At 43.0% G+C, this 19,933-nt stretch overlaps 1 protein-coding gene across 26 annotated transcripts in view; it reads right to left on the minus strand.

Moving 5' to 3' along the window:
- Positions 1-943: 943 nt before the first annotated feature.
- Positions 944-19,933, minus strand: part of KCNMA1 (potassium calcium-activated channel subfamily M alpha 1) — a 715,944-nt gene continuing 696,954 nt past the window's right edge. For 10 of the 26 annotated variants that reach the window (XM_032423686.1, XM_032423680.1, XM_032423685.1 and 7 more), the window contains 5 exons: positions 14,141-14,335; positions 12,173-12,291; positions 11,239-11,463; positions 8,914-8,942; positions 944-1,700 (listed from right to left, as the gene is read on the minus strand). In XM_032423686.1, coding sequence (XP_032279577.1) covers positions 1,546-1,700; positions 8,914-8,942; positions 11,239-11,463; positions 12,173-12,291; positions 14,141-14,335 — 723 coding nt within the window. In that variant the 3' untranslated portion in view covers positions 944-1,545. Of the gene's footprint in view, positions 1,701-8,913; positions 8,943-9,245; positions 11,464-12,172; positions 12,292-14,140; positions 14,336-19,933 lie in introns of those variants that run through there. The other 16 variants (XM_032423696.1, XM_032423693.1, XM_032423691.1 and 13 more) reach the window with 5 other exon arrangements.

Consider the following 19,933-nt stretch of genomic DNA (forward strand, 5'->3'; position numbering starts at 1 on the left):
GAAGAGATATCATGGGACTTTGGGGGGATATTTTGGTAAGTTTGGTTTCTTCAAGTGTCCACAGTTTACATTTTTAAGAAAAGAAAAATCACTATCACATCCATGCTTCTCCATAGACCCTGATGACTGTATAAAAGATTGATCATTTTGAAGTTGAAAGATTTGCTAAATCGTTTGGAACTTAACAGTTGGCGGGACGACTAGACACGGAGCATGCAAGCCACGGCAGAGCGCTGAGACTTGGTAATTGTGTCTGATGGCTAGAAAAATCTTTGAGCACAGTTGGAAGTGGCTGAGACATTTGATTTCATTGCTGGTCATTTTCAAAGGCCTTTTCTAACAGTCTGTATTGAGTGCATTCATTGCTTTCCTTTTGTCGTTATTATGTTTTACACAGTTGCAGCAAGTTTGTGTGTTCTGTCCCAGCAACTAAAGGAAAGCCTGAAAAAAACAAATAAAATCTGGGCAAAAGTAGTCTCCTTGGTCGTGGAAATTTTTCTGGCTTTTAAACAAAAACTCAGTGAAAAAACGAATGCGTTATCATATCCTATTGTGAAGTGAAACTATCCACCGGTGTTTACGAACTTTCAGGCTAAAAGCTCTGAGACTTGGGGCATGGGGAAAGAGTCCAACAGACCCTTCCAAAGTTGAAATTCCTGTACTTGCATGGGTGGTTTAGACATAGGAAATGGGAAGCATAACAGCATGGAGGAGTCCCCACCATTCGCACAACAAACAGAGCAATATCTCGTGTGCATCTGGTCCTCAACTTCTACGTCCCAGGCATGCTCACAACCCTCCTGGCACCATTCGTTGGCTGGATAAACCTCATCTGGCAATTGTAGAAAAGCTGTAAGAAGGTCTTCCCTTCAAATATACGAACAAAGGGATGAGCAATACAGAATGAAAACTAAAACTACAAAAATATGACTTTCAACTGAGAAAATAAATAAGTTTCCATTTATTAAGAGCTGGTGTCAGTGCAGCTAAGATACACACCCATCCAGGAAATTCACCTGCCCCCTTTTGTCTTCTTTTATGAATTTACTAAAATACATGTTTACATCATTGGACCATTTCTAAATTGTTTTAATAATCCATTGCCCTTCATTACAATTAATTGTGGTGGTGACCATCATTCTCCTCAAAGGAAAAGAGAGAAAGAAGAGAAATACGTATTAAGGAGTCTGGCCACTTACTCATGTTGATTTTGCATTGTTTAGATATAGGGAAGATATTTGACAATGAAAAAAAAAAGAAAAAATATATTTTCTTTCTAATAAATAAAAATAATTTAAAATGCTAGAGGCTATACATGACTATTTTAGTATGTTCATTTATAAATGAAATCATTTTCTTTTCCAAAATACATGGAAGCAATATTCAAGGCAGACAAAGAGAAAGATCTGTCTACTTTATTTTTCTTGCAATTCTCGCTTATCCTAACGGTTCCACCAGTGATTCAGCATGTAAGAGGAAGAAAAGTCACATCACCATTTATGAAGTTTGTCAGGCTTTAAAAAAATAGTTCTGGTCTCCTGGGAGTCAACATTCATCTTCAACTTCTCTGATTGGTGGAATCAAGCTGCTTGTGGATTTATATTGGTTGATCTGGTTAGCCATGTGGGTACTCATGGGCTTGATTTGAATGTTTCTGGGATAGGCATTATCCGGTTCATCTGTAAACCATTTCTTTTCTGCTAAAGGGCAAAACGGATAGAGAACAAGAAGGAGAAATGAGAAGTTTAATTAGTCCTAGGGTAAAGCCTTTGGAAAGTTCATTGAAAAAATGCAAAAATGTAATCGATAGAAGCTGACGGTGAGTAGTTGCTAAGAGATAGTGCGGTGTAGGGAGAACCCCAGAACGTGGGACACCTCTGCAGCTTGTGGCAAGTGATGACCAATGCACCCTTGGGACTTGGAGGCACTGTGGGTGGACCTCTGAGAATAAGGAGGGGTTGGCAGAGGAACTCTAGCAATGTTCTCTGGGGTTCCTTTAGTGGCCTGGAAAGCGCCTGGAAAGCTTTGGTGGGAAGGAGATGCTGAATCAAATATTGGGCATGAACATTGTGCCTGAGGAAAGATTTGCACGTTCACTGATTTGAGTGGAACATGAGGGACATTGTCCTTGACACAGAGTCAATGATCTAGCATCTCCTCCTCTCAACCTCTACTTGGCTTTGTTTGTAACAGACGTACTTAAAGTTATACTCAATATGCCACTCTTCTTTTTTTCTTTTTCTTTTTTTGCCACCAGTTTTGAGGGTCTTAAAGTAAGCCCACAGATTTTGCTGGGCAATGAGACTAAAAATCAGAATAGCAACCAAAGTTTGAAGATGATTTTGAGATGGCTTTTATTTCAAGAAAGAAAACTCTGTGTTGGTATAAAGTTATGAAAAGAATTCCTAGTGGCAATATCTTAACCGACTATAATAACCCGAGCTGTTGACAAGGGAGCTCGACGAAGTCTTGGCATTTCATTTCCACCCTAAATACAGAGATGGCTGAGAGAATGCTGAGTCAGAGTGTTGGGGGGGGGGGAGGGGGGAGGGGGGAATGGGAGAAAATGGCCTAGCATCCTCTCAGCATTTCAGTGCTATTTTACAGGACTCGGGCTTCGCCCCTGCCTTTTTCTAGGATTGAAACTTTCTGGATAACCAGCCATGTGTACAGACATGAAGAGATTGGGAAAATAGGACATTCTAATTTGGGAATCATATTAGTGCCTTAGGAAAAGAAAAGAAAAAGGGGGAAAGCTTTCAGGCACACCCACGGCTCTAGAGACAATGGCCTCATTTCTGCCTATCAGAACAAGTCACAACTGCCTTGTCAGTGGTCCTGGACTGATACATTAACCAAAATTGCTCACCTGGCTTGATGGAAGAGTATATGTAGGTGCACGTGCGTGTTTTTACGTCTGTACGTCTGTCTGTCTGATAGGCTAATGATCTATAAATTCAGCATCTGCCATCAGTTCATAACCGCTCTGCTTGTTTCTCCTGGATGCGTCCTCTCTCTTGCTGTGTCAAGTCTGAGCCCTCAGTGTAAACACTGTCCCTGGAGCTGGGGTGTGCCTCGGTGAGAGCTTGCTCACTACCCTTTGTTCGGCAGCTCGGTTTACCCCCAAGAAACTACCATCTCTCGGATCATTCTCCACTCCCCTTTCTCCTGCTCTGGCTCTCTCACCTATTATAATTAAGTTCACTTTGATTTGAACAGATTGGACGATAGGAATTCATAATGCTACATCCTCACAGTGAAGCTAACTGATTAAGTGCTTTAAATTATTCCCCCTGACAGAATGATAAAGTTACAATCTGTTCCGAGATGATCTACAGCTTGCCAGACTCCTACAGCTTCTTTCTACATTCATTTATCTTTTTGTCAAGCAGAGTTTTTTTTTTTTCCTAAGCTTCAATTCCATAGATCTTTTAAAGTCATCAGCACATCTGAATTATTAATGAGGCTTTAGAGGCAAGGTTCCTGATGGACTGGTTAAAAAAGGTTGTATAGAAATCCAGGACTGTGTACACATCAAAATAATTTCAGCTCCATTTAAAAAACCATTTAGTTCAAGTGTGACATAGATGAACCATTATGCATTTGTGGAAACCAATTTTTTGTGATCTACGATTAAACTAACCTTTCAGAGAGGAGTAGAGTGTGATGGTTATCATGTTTTAAAAGCATTGCCAGGCCGCTGAAACAATTTCAAACTACGACTTTTTCCAATGGTTTATGTGTAAAGCTGATTTTCAGAAGAGCGGAACGGGGCGTCTGTGCTGTTTGCCTGAGCTGCCCTTGGTTTTGGCCGAGCCGCTGTGGGGACTGATTGTGCGAAGGGATTTAGTGCTAGGTTGGACATGCCAGGTTGGAGAGGAAACTGAACTCTGCCGATGGAAACGAGTAGGTCTTTTGGGCAAAAGACCTAAGAGAGCTGCAATTTGCTGAAATTTTTACAACTGCTGCAGAGAATAATTGTTCAGAATTTAGTCTTTACAGTTCAATTCAAAGTTGGCATTTTGACCTTTCTCGGCAGAGAGAATATCAATTTCCTTCTGCTGTCGGTAAAAAAGAGCATTATTTCCCCATTTAAGCTTCGTTCTCTCTTTCCACCTACACTTTTTGAAGAAAAGCTATGCAGAGTGGCCTCTGTGTTTTGGCCATTCAGCTTCCACACAAGAAGGAGTTGTGTTCAAGCACATCCTGGAGATGAGTTGAGGTTCTCATTATGCCTGAGAAACAGGCTTTTTAATTTGGGTGCCTTATAAGATATAAATATATAAGTTGTTGGAGACTTGATTGGATAGAATGTTGAGAAAATGGGAATATACTAGTGCTCTGAGTATTCTAGTAAAATATCCAGGGGCAAAGGTATTTTACGAAGAGATTCTCCCAAAGGGCATCAGAGGAACACACACTTTAACGATCGTCAGTCATTTGCTTCGACAGAGAGTGCTTGAAGTATGACGATGACACTTTGGTTTATTGAAGCTCTCCTTCCAAAGAAGAAACTGTGCCAATGGGAGGCTACAACATTGGCCATGAGAAAGAATACTCAGGGAAGGGATTCAAATGAGTGCTGAAGTGGTCCAGGATAAACCCAAATCCCTGAGTTTATCTCCTCTCCCTGCTTCATCCCACAGGCCAGAAAAATTTCCGGGAGCTTCGTTTTTGTCCCTAAGATGAGAAGGGCAATGGATCTGGCTGTGAGGGCCTCCTAGCTGCCAGAGTAAAACAGCCCCATTTGTTAACAAGCCTCTCGAGGCTGCTAAGCATGACGTCATCCCTGCAAGGGTGGTGTGTGACCTGTCGGGATCAGGGACAGGAGGCGTGGCAGTCTCTGGCAAGTGGGCTAGTAGCACGAGACGAAACCCGGACATTGACGGCAGAGAGATGCTTCTAAAAGAGCTGGCGCACTGCCGATGGGAGAAGGCACCTATGGAGACCAGGCGGGTCATGGGCTCTCCACCACGGACTGGCAGGGAGGCATGGGCTAGGGAGATGGCGTGGGGCAGGAGGGCAAGGTCAAAGGGATCTGGGGTCTCACAAGGGAGTTGCATGGCTCCAAGCAAGTCATTGTGTAATTGAGCTCAGGTACAGTTTCTCTTCTGTAAAATGGGCTCGTGATCAGATCTTCCTAACGCTGTTGTCTGGATGAAAGGGGCTAGTGCCGGTGAGCACTCACCACAGGTCCGGATGCATGGTAAGTAAACATGAGCACTGGCATCTGTTAGTAATGGCAGCCTCTAGGACGGCAGAGGGGCAGAGTTCATAGTCCAGTTTTAAATGCCACTCTGCCACTTTCTGGCTGGATGACTTTGAACAAATCTGTCCTACAGATTCCTTCGAACAGAGATGCGAACTGCCTGTATCTCTGAGCTTGTGTGAGGATTGAGTGAGTTACTATATGTAAAGGGCTTAGAAGAGTCTGGCACTAAGTAAGCACTAAGGTATTAGCTTGTTGTATGAGGTTAGCATTAATGTGAGTATTCTCAGTACTAAAGGGCTACAGTGAGGATGGGTGGTCCTTTTCAGTGTGGCCACAGATTAACTGGGGGTGGAGATCTAAGGGTCATAAATTTGGGTGCTGGCCTGCAAAATGGGGATTTTGGCAGTAGAGACGACAGAGGAAGATTTGCTCAGGTTATCTTCATTTGGAAGGAAAGGAGAGGAAGGAGTGACCCAGTGCTCTTTCTGAGGAGTCCAGGGTTGCTACCCGGCCGTGGGACCTGTATCCTTAAAATAATGGCTTTGTACTCAATAGGTGCCCTATCCCACCCACAAGCCATCTGAGTCTCCCATTACTACTTCCATTACTGAGATAGAAGAGTCCAGGATAAGAGCTAGGACTTCCTCAAGCCATGAGGAGCCTGGCAGGGTGGGCTGTGGGAGATAAGAACCCCAGACCTGGGCTGACCTCACCGCCTGGGTACCTGCAAGCAGAGAAACAGGCTGCGCTGTGAAAACTGAGCCTCTTTGCTGGCTCTGTGGGTTGTCAGTGCTGTGGGATTTAGCCTTTTCACATAACTGCTCCCCCGAGAAGAATGCATTAAAGGAGAGACGATAATACAGCAAAGGTATCTGGAATAATTGGCCCTCTTCCTGCTGTACCACAAACTGAGGTCTAGAGAGAAAGGGCTTGAAAGGAAAAGGTTCCATGTGGCTAGAGACAACAGCTAAGAACAGTAAGCCCTAACCAGGAGCTGAAGACTTCAAAGGTGACGCTGCATGGTTTCACAGCTCACCATTCCAGGAGGCAGGCTGGCACGTGCCTTCTGCCCGGCAGACCCCAAGGCCCCCAGGGGACCCCACCCATGCATACTGCCCTCTTCCCTCTCTGTGAGCAAAGTGTGGCTATTTCATAGAGATGAAAACCATCCGTACCAGAACTAAAGCAGCCTCCATTCATGAAAACTGACACTTCTTTGCAATTGTCCGCCATGACTCTATTTGCCTCTTTTAACTGAAAGTCTAATGCTGCCATTTGCTGGGCAGAGCAAACTGCCCGCTCCGGCCCTTTTCTGGGGTCCTTTTCTGGGGCCTTTGTGCAAGGACAGACTCTTCACTCTTCCCTTTCGGGTGGCAGGGGATAATCCCCCTCACCTCCCTATGCAATAGATGCAAGAGATGTGCGATCTCCTGGTGGGAGACAGGCAACCAAGTTTAGTGACAGGTGCCCACAGCTTGTTCTTCATCTTGTTATGACAAAGCAGGGATGGGCTGAAGAAGCTGACTGGGACACTGATTTTTACCCTGTCTTGACTTCCACGGGCCCCGAAGTCTCTATACGCTCCTCTTTATCCTTCAGGAACCTGTTGCTATAGGAACCTGGCAGGTTGATTTAATTGTCTCTGTTGGGATGCAGACACCTTTAGGCTTTTCCCATGCTGAAGAAGAGCCAAAGGTTTTACTGGTCATCTGAGATCTTGACAATGCTGGTGGGGGCACGGTTGGTGGCTCTGTCTCCCTGTACATATAAGACTATTATTCCCCCTCCCAGCCGTAAGCTCGAGAAAGTGCCAACAGCACCGCAGCATCGGGAAGCACCCAGAGGCTTTCTTGTATTTTTTTTTTTAAAGATAAGCCAAGGGAGTAAAGATAATTGATAACATGATGAAAGGTCTGAAAATATTTAAGATCAATTTATTTCAGAATATTTACTGAGCACTTATATTAAGGTTCTGGGTCACAACCTGTAATATTCATACTGAATTTGAAACTTCTCCCAGTTGTGGCAGAATTTTATGTCTAAGGGTCCAGCTTTCTCTTTATCCATTTGAACTGGCTTCAGGAAGGACCCTGGGTAGCAGTCCTTAGGGATGGTGATGATTTTACCATCATCTCGAGTGAGTGTTGAGGCTGAGAAGGCTTCACCACACCTCCTGGTCTACCCACTTATTTAAGGTTCAGCCCTTTCTCAGCCTAAAGCAAATTGGACTGAATGGCTTACAAATTCTTCTCTCCTAGAACGGTACAGATAATTGAGTTTCTAGCTGTTGCTCTTTTTAAATGTATATACTTTCTCTTCAAATAATTCTTTCACTTTCTACCCTTTACCTCTTTTTCTTTCTTTCTTTTCTTTCTTCTTTCTTTCTTTCTTTCCTTTCTTTTTCTCCTTTTCTTTCTTTCTTCCTCCCTTTTTATTTCATCCCTATTCTTTTCTTTTCTTTTTTTATGGGGAGCAGGAAGGGGAGAGACATAATCTGAGAACCTTGTGTGCTTCCCTCCTAAGAGAATCTGAAAGGGGAATGAGGAAGTTTGGAGTCACATGGGAAACAATGGAGGAGACTCTTGGTTCTATTGAGGAAAGTATAACATAGTAGTTTCAGCTAATAGAACAGAGGTCATAATGATACCTTTTCATCACTGAATGTATCATTAGCCAAATGCTACAGTCAACCCTCAATTGTGCACCCAAGGTCCTGGGAAAGTTCCAAAGTTTCCTCTCATGTCACAGTCTGTACCGACTCCATTCTTGTCACAGCATCATCCATTCAGAGCTGCTAACAGATTGTATATAAAACGCCTTTTGGAATTCTTCTCTCTATCTGCCCAATCTCTTGTTGGGCTGTAACAAGTGCCTGAAAGGCAGGTGGCAGGAGAGACGTGGATAACACAGGGCCTGAGTCGTGAGGCCCCAGATAACGGCGTGCTCTGTGAGTTGATCCACATAACTGAGCAGTTTTCCTTTGGGGTCCTACTGATTAAACATCAAGGAGACCAATGCTTTTGTCACTAATACACCTCCTGGTCTAAATTAAAAGGAGGATAAAATATGAACCGAGAAGCAGGTTTGCCAAATGGAATAGCTGCCAATGTTTTCCAGCAAAGTTTATCACCTGGCATCGTACTTTGATTTAGTAGGTCTTGCCAAGATAAACACAGAGATGTGGACAGACCGATGGCGGGGGAGGGGGCCGGGTTGGGGTGGTGCTGATGAGGGGGAAGTGGAGAAAGCTGGGTTTCTTGATGGGAAAATGCTTTTGGACTTGGAGCAAGGTACCAAGGTGGGCAGGGAGGCCACGTGCAGATTTAAAGGCAAGCCAGATGGAGAGAAGTTCCCCCAAAATTACCCAACCCCAAAACCAAGAACACCAAAACAAACTCTAAGGGATCCAGCATAGCAGCAGCATAGCGTCATCGCGCTGAGCAATTTAGAAAGTGGAGGAAGGAGGAGAAGTAGGGAAGGAAGAGGAGGGGAAAGGGGAGAAAGAAAAAAGAAAAAAAGCAAAACAAACTAAATAAAACCACAAACAGAACAATATAAATAAAAATAAACAAACCAATAACAGAATAAAATTTGTAACTCCTTTTTTTTTTTTTAATTTCACAAAAGTTTTCACAAGGACAACGTTATAGAAGAAAACCCCCAGCAGTGGCTAGGTCATGCAGAACCATTAATTGTCATACCTTGGCCCATTCTATTCATCCTTGTTGCACTTTAGAGAGAGAAGTAAGCTATGTGAGTTTTACAATGCTTTTAAACTGTCATATTTCCTGTTGAGCACTTTAACTGGCACATTCTTATCGTTATAAATGTTCTATGGGCACAACTTTATAACCTCCTTTGCAAAGAATGCATGAAAAGCTCTTCATGATCCCAAACTGGGGTATATGTGTGTGTATATATATACACACACACATATATATACATATATATGTGTGTGTATATATACAGATATATATATATAGTTCTATATAAAAAGATAGTTATACATAATATAGAAATTGATATATATAGGGACAAAAATAATTTGAAAAAAATTTTTCCACTCATAGGGCTTTTTAATATACATGTATACAATTTTGCCCCACCCCATGCCTGGTCTGAATACTGCACTGCCCTGTCTTTGGTATGGGGGCAGAGGTTCAGACTCAGCCTCACCATTTTGTCAGTAAAAGTGCTTGTCAATTCACACAGCAAGCAAATCTCCAAAACTACCATGCTTGGGGGGAGAGGGGGTCTGAAATCTAAACTCAAAGCATTCACCATAAAAACACCCTTATAGAGATGGTATAGCTGTGGCATTTTTCTCCTCCCCTCCACCCCTATTCTGCTTGATGGAATTTTTTTAAAGTAGGCATTTCAAATCGGTATACACCAGCCCCGGGCTAGTCCACACGTACAAGAATTTGGTTCCGGTGGAGGTTGCCGATTTGTAAGGACTACTGCCCTGCCTAAAGCCCGATTTGCATGCATAAAACATCTGACGACCGTATATTGAAAAAAAGGGATTTTTCTACCTTTCCTCTCATGCTTACTAACTGTTAAAAAAAGGAAGGAAAGAAGGAAAACAAAAGAAAAAAAATAATTATACCAAAATGTGTTTGGCTCACTGTTGCACGCTTCTCCCGCACCTCCTGACGACAAGGAGCAGCTAGCTGTTGCTGTCGTTCATCTGCCTAAGTGAATTGGCCATGTTCAAGAAACTGGGGAGGAGGAACCTTCCCACCAGCTCTCTGCTTTGGGACAGCCAGCACCACGCAGCTGTGCCAACAGTCCGAGGTGGTGGCTAGCTTTTGTCTTCGTTGAGTCAACTGTGGCTCGATCCCCCCTACCTTTTGATTTATTTAGCAGGTCGGCTCCTAGAAAAACATGATCTGCTGCTGGGTTTACCTTCCTCACGCTCTACCACGGCCCCAGCCCTTGCTCCTCCCTGGCATTGGGGCCCTAGCTAATCAAACAAAGGGGAGTAAAAAGGTCCCCTGAGAATGCATGGAAAAATACTCGCTCTTTCCTGAGCATTATTTATTCTGTACATAAGGTAAGTAATTCACCTTTTAAAAGATGTAAAAGTCCCAGGAAGGCAGTTTTTAATGACTTACATCTGATATTTATGATACATATGGCTTTTCATCCAAAATGTCAAAAGTGAAAGAAAAAAAAATAGCTAGTCATATGGCATAAGGAGACAGAATAACAATTTAATAGGCAATCAAACCTCTGTTCACTTAAATGACTAGAATTTGATACATCCACGAATGGCATACTGTTCTTTCCTCCACAGTAAGGGTAGAAATGTTCACACGAACTCCCAGAGGAAGCGAGCTCTGGGACAAAAAGGCCCTGGTGAGTAAAAAAATCTCAGATGTTCTCTTATAAAAGCAGGTGCTTAATAATCATCTACACAAATGGGGAAAGCCTTTTAAATGCTTCGTGAGACTTTAGCCCAGAGAGTGGAAACAATCGATATGTTTTTGTTGCTTTTTGGTTGCTCGTTTCAAATAAATGTGTATGTATATATTATTGCGTGTGTATTAAAAAAAAAAAAGAAAGGAAGGAAGGAAGGAAAACAACAACAAAATCAAAACCCGAAGCACCCTGATAATCCTGATAAATCAGAACAAACTTTTCTTCTACATTAACTAAACTTGCTTTGCATAACTGACATGGATCACAAGGGCTCTTCCCTACTCTGCGAACTCCTTCCTGCAGTGAGCTATTTATGTCTGGAGCATGCCTTTGGGTTATTTTCCCCCTAGAATCATAAATAACTTTTGGTCCTTCTGCTTATTTGCTGTTGTGCTCAAGGGTTTTATGGTGGTGAAATAAAAATGACAACCACATGCACACTATCATACATATGCAAATATGTGTAAAAAAAGGGGGGGACTACAGGGGAAAAGGGGGGAAGTTACTGTTGGAAACACCCACTGGGAAAATGAGTGGCAGATAACAGTTTCACACACGGTGGCAGTGGGTACACACATCAGAGGCGCTCCTCCTGCACGTACTTCTGTTTGTCTCGGGACTCCCGGGACTTCGGCCGGTTCTGTCGGTTTGCGGTGGATGGGATGGAGTGCACGGAGGAGCTCTTCTTGCTGGAGGACTGGGACGAGTGGGAGGAATGGGAGAGGCTGGCCCGGGACTGGCCGGCGTTGTGGTCAAACTGCATCAAGCAGAAGATCAGGTCTGTGGGCACGAGCTCAAACTCGTACGGCGGGTTGGTGATGACATACCTGCGCGGGAAAGCAAACGGGTCACGGAATGAGGAGAGCTGGCCGCAGAGTTCCCCCCGCTCCGAACCAAGAGGATCCTCAGGTCTTGAAGGGCATCTGGAGGATGGGCTTCTAGCTGGTCCAAGGCCTTCAACATTCCCTTCCAAGCTGAACTAAATCTTCTTCTCTTTAGCTCAGGGCAGGAGGCCCGCCACAAGCCCTGGCAGAGATGCTGAATTAATGCCTATGATGGGAGAACCAACCTGTGTTGCCTACGGTCTACGTGCCCCTTTCAATTCAATATCAAGTTCAATTCTGATCCTGAGTAGCCCAAATGCATTCAGGAGGTTCACGGAGTGCACTGTATCTTTCATTCTAGAATGTTCTGACCATCCCAGACACACATCGCAGGATTAAAAAAAAAAAAATCACCGTTTCCTCTATAGTCGTACACCTCAAAGTGGGTCCTCAAGCCAGACATACCAGCATCACCTGGGAACTTAAAATGCAAATTCCTAAGCAACTCCACTCCAGATCTATGGAGTCAGATGCGCTGGGGGTGGTCAGATGCGCTCCCATAACCTCCATACTCAGTGTTGGATACAATGTGGGCAGAGTCACTTGCATACTGAGAGCATGTACATAGACCTTTGCCTTCACAGTGGGGGACAAGAGAGGGTATTTCTGTCTCTGCCTTTGGGTTGGGAGAGCAGAGTGGAAATATACTCACCTCTTCGTGCATTGGCTGGGGGTGCTGAGGTGAGCATCTCTCAGCCGGTAAATTCCAAAACAAAGCATATTATACGTTTTCAGAGCTTTGCAGAACAGATCACCATAACAACCACCATCCTGGGAGACAAGAAAAAAATAGAGAGAAACATTTTTATTTGTCTGAAAGTAGAGGTCCAGGGGGAACAGAGCCTTTTCACGAAAGCTCGTTTTGGTGTCTCCTGAGTTGGAGGGTCCGTCCCAAGGGACTGAGGCTAAAGACGTCATTGTGATTAACAGCTTACATCCAATACTGGTCATTTTGAGAGATCCGCTAATGATGGGGTTCTCCTCTAGGTCTCTCCAGTTTTCCATCTGTAGCAATGAGAGCCCTAAAGAGAGTGTGCCTCTCCCTCATTTGAAGTGAAGGTGTAAAGCTTGAAGGTCTCAGATGCATGCTTGGCTGAGAAGAAACCAGCTCTGCGAAATGGTGATTATGTTTAGCCCCAGCTCAGCTGTAATCACTGTGATCTGACCGTGTTGTCAAAACTGCTCGAGTGATAATTAAAATCACCGCCAGGAGAAAAGACCCCACCAGGTACTATGGTGACAGACTCTTTCAGGGAAAGGACTGTGTGAAAAGCACAATTTACAGACCTCCGAGATGGCACTGGTGGAAGAGAATGTGTTTCCCCAGGAGGCGGAGAGCTGTGGGCTGAATAAGTGGAATTCACAGTCCTAATCAGTTCACGGTCACCTTCCAAGGTCTGGGGCCTGATGTGGAATGTGAAAGCAAACCCACTCACTTGGAAATGCTGGCTTCATGCAGCCAGGTGGCTTCAGGTGGGCGTTAGAACAGGAAGGGCCCTGAAGGATGACTTCTCTGGGAATAAAGTGGCTGCCTTTGTCCTTCCTGCCATTGGAATTTCCACATGGGCACCGTATGACAGAACACAAACGGGGCCAAATCTTACCATTATTTAAAATCTTTATTCCTTCAAAGTCAATGATAGAGCCCAGTCTAACAAAGGTCCTTGCCCATTACCACACCAAAATATGGTGCAAGTTGGCATCAGGGTTTCAGAAGAAACAGAGAAAGTGACCCTTTCCCTGGGAGATACTGTTGTTCGTGCAATAAATGTATCTGTCCCCAAGACTTGTGGCTCCACCCCCTGAGCAAATCCCTGGAGGTGGAGTAGGGCTGCGAATAAGGGTCAAGACTGCAGACTTTGGCCAGAGTACGTGAACCCAGCTGGTGCATGGGGCCCAAGGGGAGGCACTGGTCATCCCCTCTGTGGCAGGGAGGGCCTGGGGGAGAGTGACTGGGCCCAGCCTCAGAAATTCGAAGACCCAGGTCCAGAATTAGAGCCATTAAAGGATCCACATGAGATGCTATTTGTTTGGCCGGTGGCTCTAGATGCATGTTGGTGTTTCAAAAATTTCCAAGGCCTGAGTCATACCCAGATACAAACACTCCGAATCCTGGGAACTGGGCATGGCCATCGGTGGTTTTTAAAAGCTCCTCATGGGCTATGAATGTGCCTTTGGGGTGAAGTAGCCCTGCAGTATGCCAATACCCTGTGGAAAGGGGGATCCCAGCCTTGGCTGCATGCTGGAACCATCTGATGCCTCCCAGCTCATGATAGAAGATACCTAGGGGAGTGAGTAAGTGCACAGGCTCACAGGGCACAGGGTTCCTGGTGCAAATTCCTGATCGGGCCAATCCTCAGTCTCTCTCTCTGAGCCTCAATTTCCTTAGAGTGTCTGATAATAGAACCTATGTCAAAGGATTGCCATGGGAATAAAAATGAATGACTGTATGTAAAGCACAGTGCCTGCTACCCAGTAACCATAAACATCACCTCGTAGTTATTTACCATAGAAGACAGAAAAGGCAGGTACCCAGCTCCTCACTGTCCGGCACCCAGTTCACCCAGCCCAAGTTATTCCCAATCAGTGGGCTCAGAGGACCTCTACGCCATGAACTCACCCCCAAGTCCGCAAAGGGCCCATCCAGCAGTGCTAACTGGGCCACGCGGCAGCGGTCCCTATTGGCCAGCGTCTGGGGGGTGCTGTAGCCCCCTCGAAGTGCATTCTCCTCAGCAATCAGAGCCTCGAGCTCTGGCGTGGCTCCTCCGGTCACCAGGGTCCGGATCAGGGTAAGGATATTGTCGTTGAAGTATGTCTGGGGAGAGAGTTGGGGGAAAAAAGTCCTTTAAGCAAACACCCTAATGTCGCAACAACAGACATCCAAATTACAACTTTTCTTGGGATCGCCTGTTTAAAGTTCTGGCCTGTCTCTTCAAATAATTTTATGTGGGAAGTGAAAAGACAGCAGCCTCCAATTATTCCATTCTTTTCTCTCCTACTTGGTTCTGCCAGGAGAGCCTGACTTTTAAAAAACCAATTCAGGGAACTTTCATTAAAGGGCTGAAATCTAAATGGTTGGTGTTTACCATAATTGGTGTTAGTAGGGAAACAAATACTGCTTCCTCTCTTCCTGTCCCGCGTGTCTACCGAGGGACTTTGGACTTGTGACACAAAATGGCAGCCTGCCCAGGCTGCTAACCCACATACGACTACTTCTGAGGTCCTGTCACCTTATGCCAGGAAGTCGCCTTCCCCAACAGTGGCAAAACTTCTCTCTGCGTTGGAAAGAGATGCCAAGAAAGTCATTGAGGCCACACGCTCTACAATTTACTACGTGCTTTGATAATAATCTAACCCAGCGATTTAACTCTATCAATTAAATATGCCAGATAAAATTATGAGGGGGAGGATGTCCTGGTGTGTACACTTTGGGTCTTCTCTTTTTAAGTCCTCTCAACAGTCTGAGGCAAATATAGCATATTAGAGAAGTTTCCCTCAATTGTACATTTGTCTCACATCTGAAACATAACAGGTCTGTCAGGAACAAAACAATGGGAGTTTAAAAAAATTAATAGGGTGTCAAATAAAAGAGCTCAAAAAGACATTTGTCACCCAGCATAATTTGAGAAAAATCTCAAGCAAGGGTCTGCATTCCATTTTCCAAGGTAAGAAGAAATCAAGCAGGTGAAATGAATTCAAACCAGAGTTTGCCCGTGGCTTCTGAGGGCGCGCGGACCTTTGGGAGAGGGTTAGGAAAGACAGCGGCATTTCACCTCCGCAATTTCTCAGACACTTGACCGGGCAAAACGTAGTGGCGAATAAACCAGGTAAGGAGGAGTTCTCGTCCCGGGTAGCCAGCACTAGTTCTCTGTCCTGGGGGAGGTTGACTAACCGGTTCTAGGCTTTGATATTCTCATCCGCAAAATTAGCACAGTCATTAAGATCAAGTTCATATGCAAATTATTCCCTGAGGACTTCTGAGTTCAGATGATAGCTGCTCCTGGGGCAAGATTCACTTTCCTCTTTGAAATACTCGCAAAACCCACCCAGAGTGATAGACAATCCCAACAGCAAAGGAGACTAGGAATGTTACTCAGGAGTCAGACCCTAAGGAGAACCTTGTCTGAGAGATGCCGGAGCTCAGATGTGCCCAGGGCACAGAAGCAGACCGAGGACAAGCACAGGAGAAGTGTTGCTGGGTCAGTCAGGGGGAAAGAGTCAGGCGGTGGGTTTAATGCTGGCTTCACCTCGCAGGAGCTGTGTGACCCTGGAAAGTTATTTGTCATTTTTGTGCCTCAGTTTCATGATCTGTAAAATGTATTAACAGAGTGGTTATAAGGACGATAGAACTAATACACGTGAGGTGCACAGAGCAGGGCTTGGTGCACGAGAAGCGCTGATAAACACTTCTGACTTAATAGCAGAGACTCCGAGCTCTCGCTGGTGAGAGGAATGGTCAGCTCATTCTCAACCTTCCCTTTTTAAAAATCATTTATGTTTGGGGTAAGGGGTGGGCAAACCAAGGCCATGTATTTCATCCTTGAATCTGTACTTCTCAGTTGCTTCCATTCAAGGCCCTATTTGGAATCAGGAATGACACAACAAAGGTCACCAGGGCCCTGCATCCTGGGATGGGACAGCAGTAATGGCAAGAGCCCCCAGAGGTGTGTTTTAGTGGAGGTGGCCTTGGGGCACACCCACAAACATTTCCAAAGTTTTCAGAGGTAAATCCTCTTCCCTACAGTCAGATGGCACATCAGTAGAAGCAGGAGACCCCTCCTTAACACTGGGGCACATTAAATGTATGAGTGCTGGGCATAGAACTTTGACAAGGGCCTTTGAACTCTAATTACCCTTTTAGGTAAGACCAAGAGGAGGAATCTAACAGCTCGCAAAGTGGGCGGCAGAATATTCACGACCTCATATACCCAACTCTGTTTTTCGATAGAGAGAAATTTAAAAAGCCAGTATAAATATTTTTTAAAAGGGAACCACAGTATTTAAGATATAAAGGAAAAGCATCATTTTGACTGATTAAATGGTTGCTGGAAGAAGTAAAAGAAAAAGAAGCATCTGTTTTAGAATAAAATTTTTAAAAGTATAGTTTCTATAAGAAGTAAAAGATCAGATTATAAAAAAGCTGACTTCATACAACTTACCCAATTACTTTTTATGAAAGATACTTAAATTAAGTAGATGTGATTAGAGATAATTAAAAGAATCCAATATCCTTTCATGATAAAAACATTCAATAAACTAGGAATAGAAGGGAATTTCTTCAACCTGATAAAGGGCATGTATCAAAAACCCAAAGTTAACAGCAGACATAGTGGTGAAAGACGGGATGCTTTCCCCTTAGAATCAGGAACAAGACAAGGAAGTCAGCTCTCACCACTTCTATTCAACATAGCACTGGGAGCTCTAGCCAAGGCTAGAAAGAAATGAGGGGACCATATCGGAAAGAAAGAAGTAAAACTATCTCAGTTTACAGAGAACATAATGTTATATATAGAAAATTCTAATGTATCTATTAAAATTCAATTATAGATAATAAATGTGCTCAGCAAGTTTGCAGGTACAAAGTCAATATAGAAAAAATCATTTGTATATCAATACACTTGCAATGAACAATACAAGAATAAAATTAGGAAATTCCATTTATAATAGCATCACAAAGAATAAACACTTAAGAATAAATTTAACCAAGGAAGTGCAAGACTGGTACACTGATAACTACAAAATATTGTTGAAAGACATTAAAGAAAATCTAAATAATGGAAAGGCATCCCATGTTTATGGATTGGAAGTCTTAATATGATTAAGATAGTATTCCCCCAAACAATTTACAGATTCAGTACAATCTCTGTCAAAACCCCCAAAACCATTTTTATAGAGATGGAAAAGCTGATTCTAAAATTCATATGAGGGGGCGCCTGGGTGGCTCAGTCGTTAAGCGTCTGCCTTCGGCTCAGGTCATGATCCCAGGGTCCTGGGATCGAGTCCCACATCGGGCTCCCTGCTCGGCGGGAAGCCTGCTTCTCCCTCTCCCACTCCCCCTGCTTGTGTTCCCTCTCTCGCTGTGTCTCTCTCTGTCAAATAAATAAATAAAATCTTTAAAAAATAAAATAAAATTCATATGAGGGGCACCTGGGTGGCTCAGTGGGTTAAGCGTCTGCCTTCAGCTCAGGTCATGATCCCAGGGTCCTGGGATCGAGCCCCACATCTGCCTCACTGCTCAGCAGAGAGTCTGCTTCTCCCTCTCCCTCTGCCCCCTGCCCCGCTCCTGCTCTCTCTCTCTCTCTCAAATAAATAAATAAAATCTTTAAAAAAAATTTAAAAAATAGTAAAATTCATATAAAATTGTAAGCACTCCAAATAATCAAATAATCTAAAAGAGATAAAGTTGGAGGACTCACACTTCCTGATTTCAAAATACACTACACACTACTATAATCAAGACAGTGTAGTACTGACATAAGGACAGACATGGGACTGAATTGAGAGTCCAGAAAGAAACTCACATGCTTTTGGTCAATTGATTTCAACAAGGTGCCAAAACCATTCCATGGAGAAAGAACATAGTCTCTTAAACAAATGGTGCTGCAATTCTTGGGCTTCCACATTCAGAAGAATAAAATTGGAGCCCTACCTCACACCATATGCAAAAATTAATTCAAAATGGATCAAAGACCTAAATGTAAGAGCTAAAACTATGAAACGCTTAGAAGAAAACATAGGGTAAATTGTCATGACCTTTGATTTGAAAATGGATTCTTAAATATGACACTCAAAGCACAGCAACCCCCCCGAAAAAGATAAATTTAACTTCATCAAAGTTAAAATTTTTGTGCATCAAAGTACACTATCCAGAAAGTGAAAAAAAAAGAAAACCTTACAGAATGAGAGAAAATATTTGTAAATCATATATCTGATATAGTATCCAGAATATATATATAATATATATAATCTTATGTAAGACTACATAAATAAAATCTTTATATATATAAAATCTTATATCCCAACAACATAAAAACAAATAACTCAATTTTAAAAATGGACAAAAGACTTAAATAAACATTTCTCAAAAAAAGATATGCAAATGGCCAACAAAATAAATGAAAAGATGCTCGACATCACTAGTCATCAGGAAAATGGAAATTAAAACCACAATGAGATACCTCTTTACACCCACTAGGATGGCTATAATCAAAAAGACAAATCATAACAAGAGTTGGTGAGGATGTAGAGAAATTGCAACCCTAACACTCTGTTGGTGGGAATATAAAATGATACTGGCACTTCGAGAAACAGTTTAGCAGCTCCTCATACGGTTAAACAGTTATATAACCCAGCAATTCTACTTCTATATATATACCCAAGAGAAATTTAAAAAATATGTCCATATGAAAACTTGTATACATATGTTTATAGCAACATTATTCATAATAGCTAAAAACGGAAATAGTCCAAATGTCTATCACCTAATGTATGCATAAATAAAATGTGTTATATCCATGAATATTATTCAGTTATATGAATATTATTCTTACCATAAAAAGGGATGAAGTACTAATACCTTGAAAACATTATGTTAAGTGAAAGAAGTCAGTCACAAAAGACTACATATTTTATGATTCCATTTATAAGAAATGTCTAGAAGAAGCAAATCTATAAAGATACGTGGTAGATTAATGGTTGCTTAGGGCTGGGGGAAGGGGACAGAGGTTAGTGGGGGTTGCTAAAGCATACGGAGGGTTTTTTTGAGGCAATGAAAATGTTCTAAAATTGACTGGTGAAGGTTGTACATATTTCTGATTACACTAAAAATCACAGAATTGTACATTTTATTTTATTTTATTTTTTTTTTAAGATTTTATTTATTTATTTGACAGAGAGACACAGTGAGAGAGGGAACAGAAGCAGCGGGAGTGGGAGAGGGAGAAGCAGGCTTCCCGCAGAGCAGGGAGCCCGATGCGGGGCTCGATCCCAGGACCCTGGGATCATGACCTGAGCCGAAGGCAGACGCTTAACGACTGAGCCACCCAGGCGCCCCAGAATTGTACATTTTAAATGGGAGAATCTTAATTATAAAGAGAAATAGTTAAAAGGTAACTAAACTTATAATGGCCAGATTTTTATCCATTAAGAAGCAATAATTAACAATACTGTATTGTACATTGAAAAATTTAAGTGGATAGATCTCATGTGAAGTGTTCTTACCAAAACAACAATGAAAAAGAGGCACTATGTTGCAGAACTAAAAATCACATGCACACAAAATCAGTGGTGTGGAAGTAAGACTAAGAAGTTGGCCGAAACTACATAGAGAAATATGTAGAGACCTTTCTTTTTCTTTTTCTTCTTCCTTCTTTCTTTCTTTCTTTCTTTCTTTCTTTCTTTCTTTCTTTCTTTC

Source organism: Phoca vitulina, unplaced genomic scaffold, assembly GCF_004348235.1.
Source record: "Phoca vitulina isolate PV1807 unplaced genomic scaffold, GSC_HSeal_1.0 scaffold29, whole genome shotgun sequence".
NCBI lineage: Eukaryota > Metazoa > Chordata > Mammalia > Carnivora > Phocidae > Phoca > Phoca vitulina.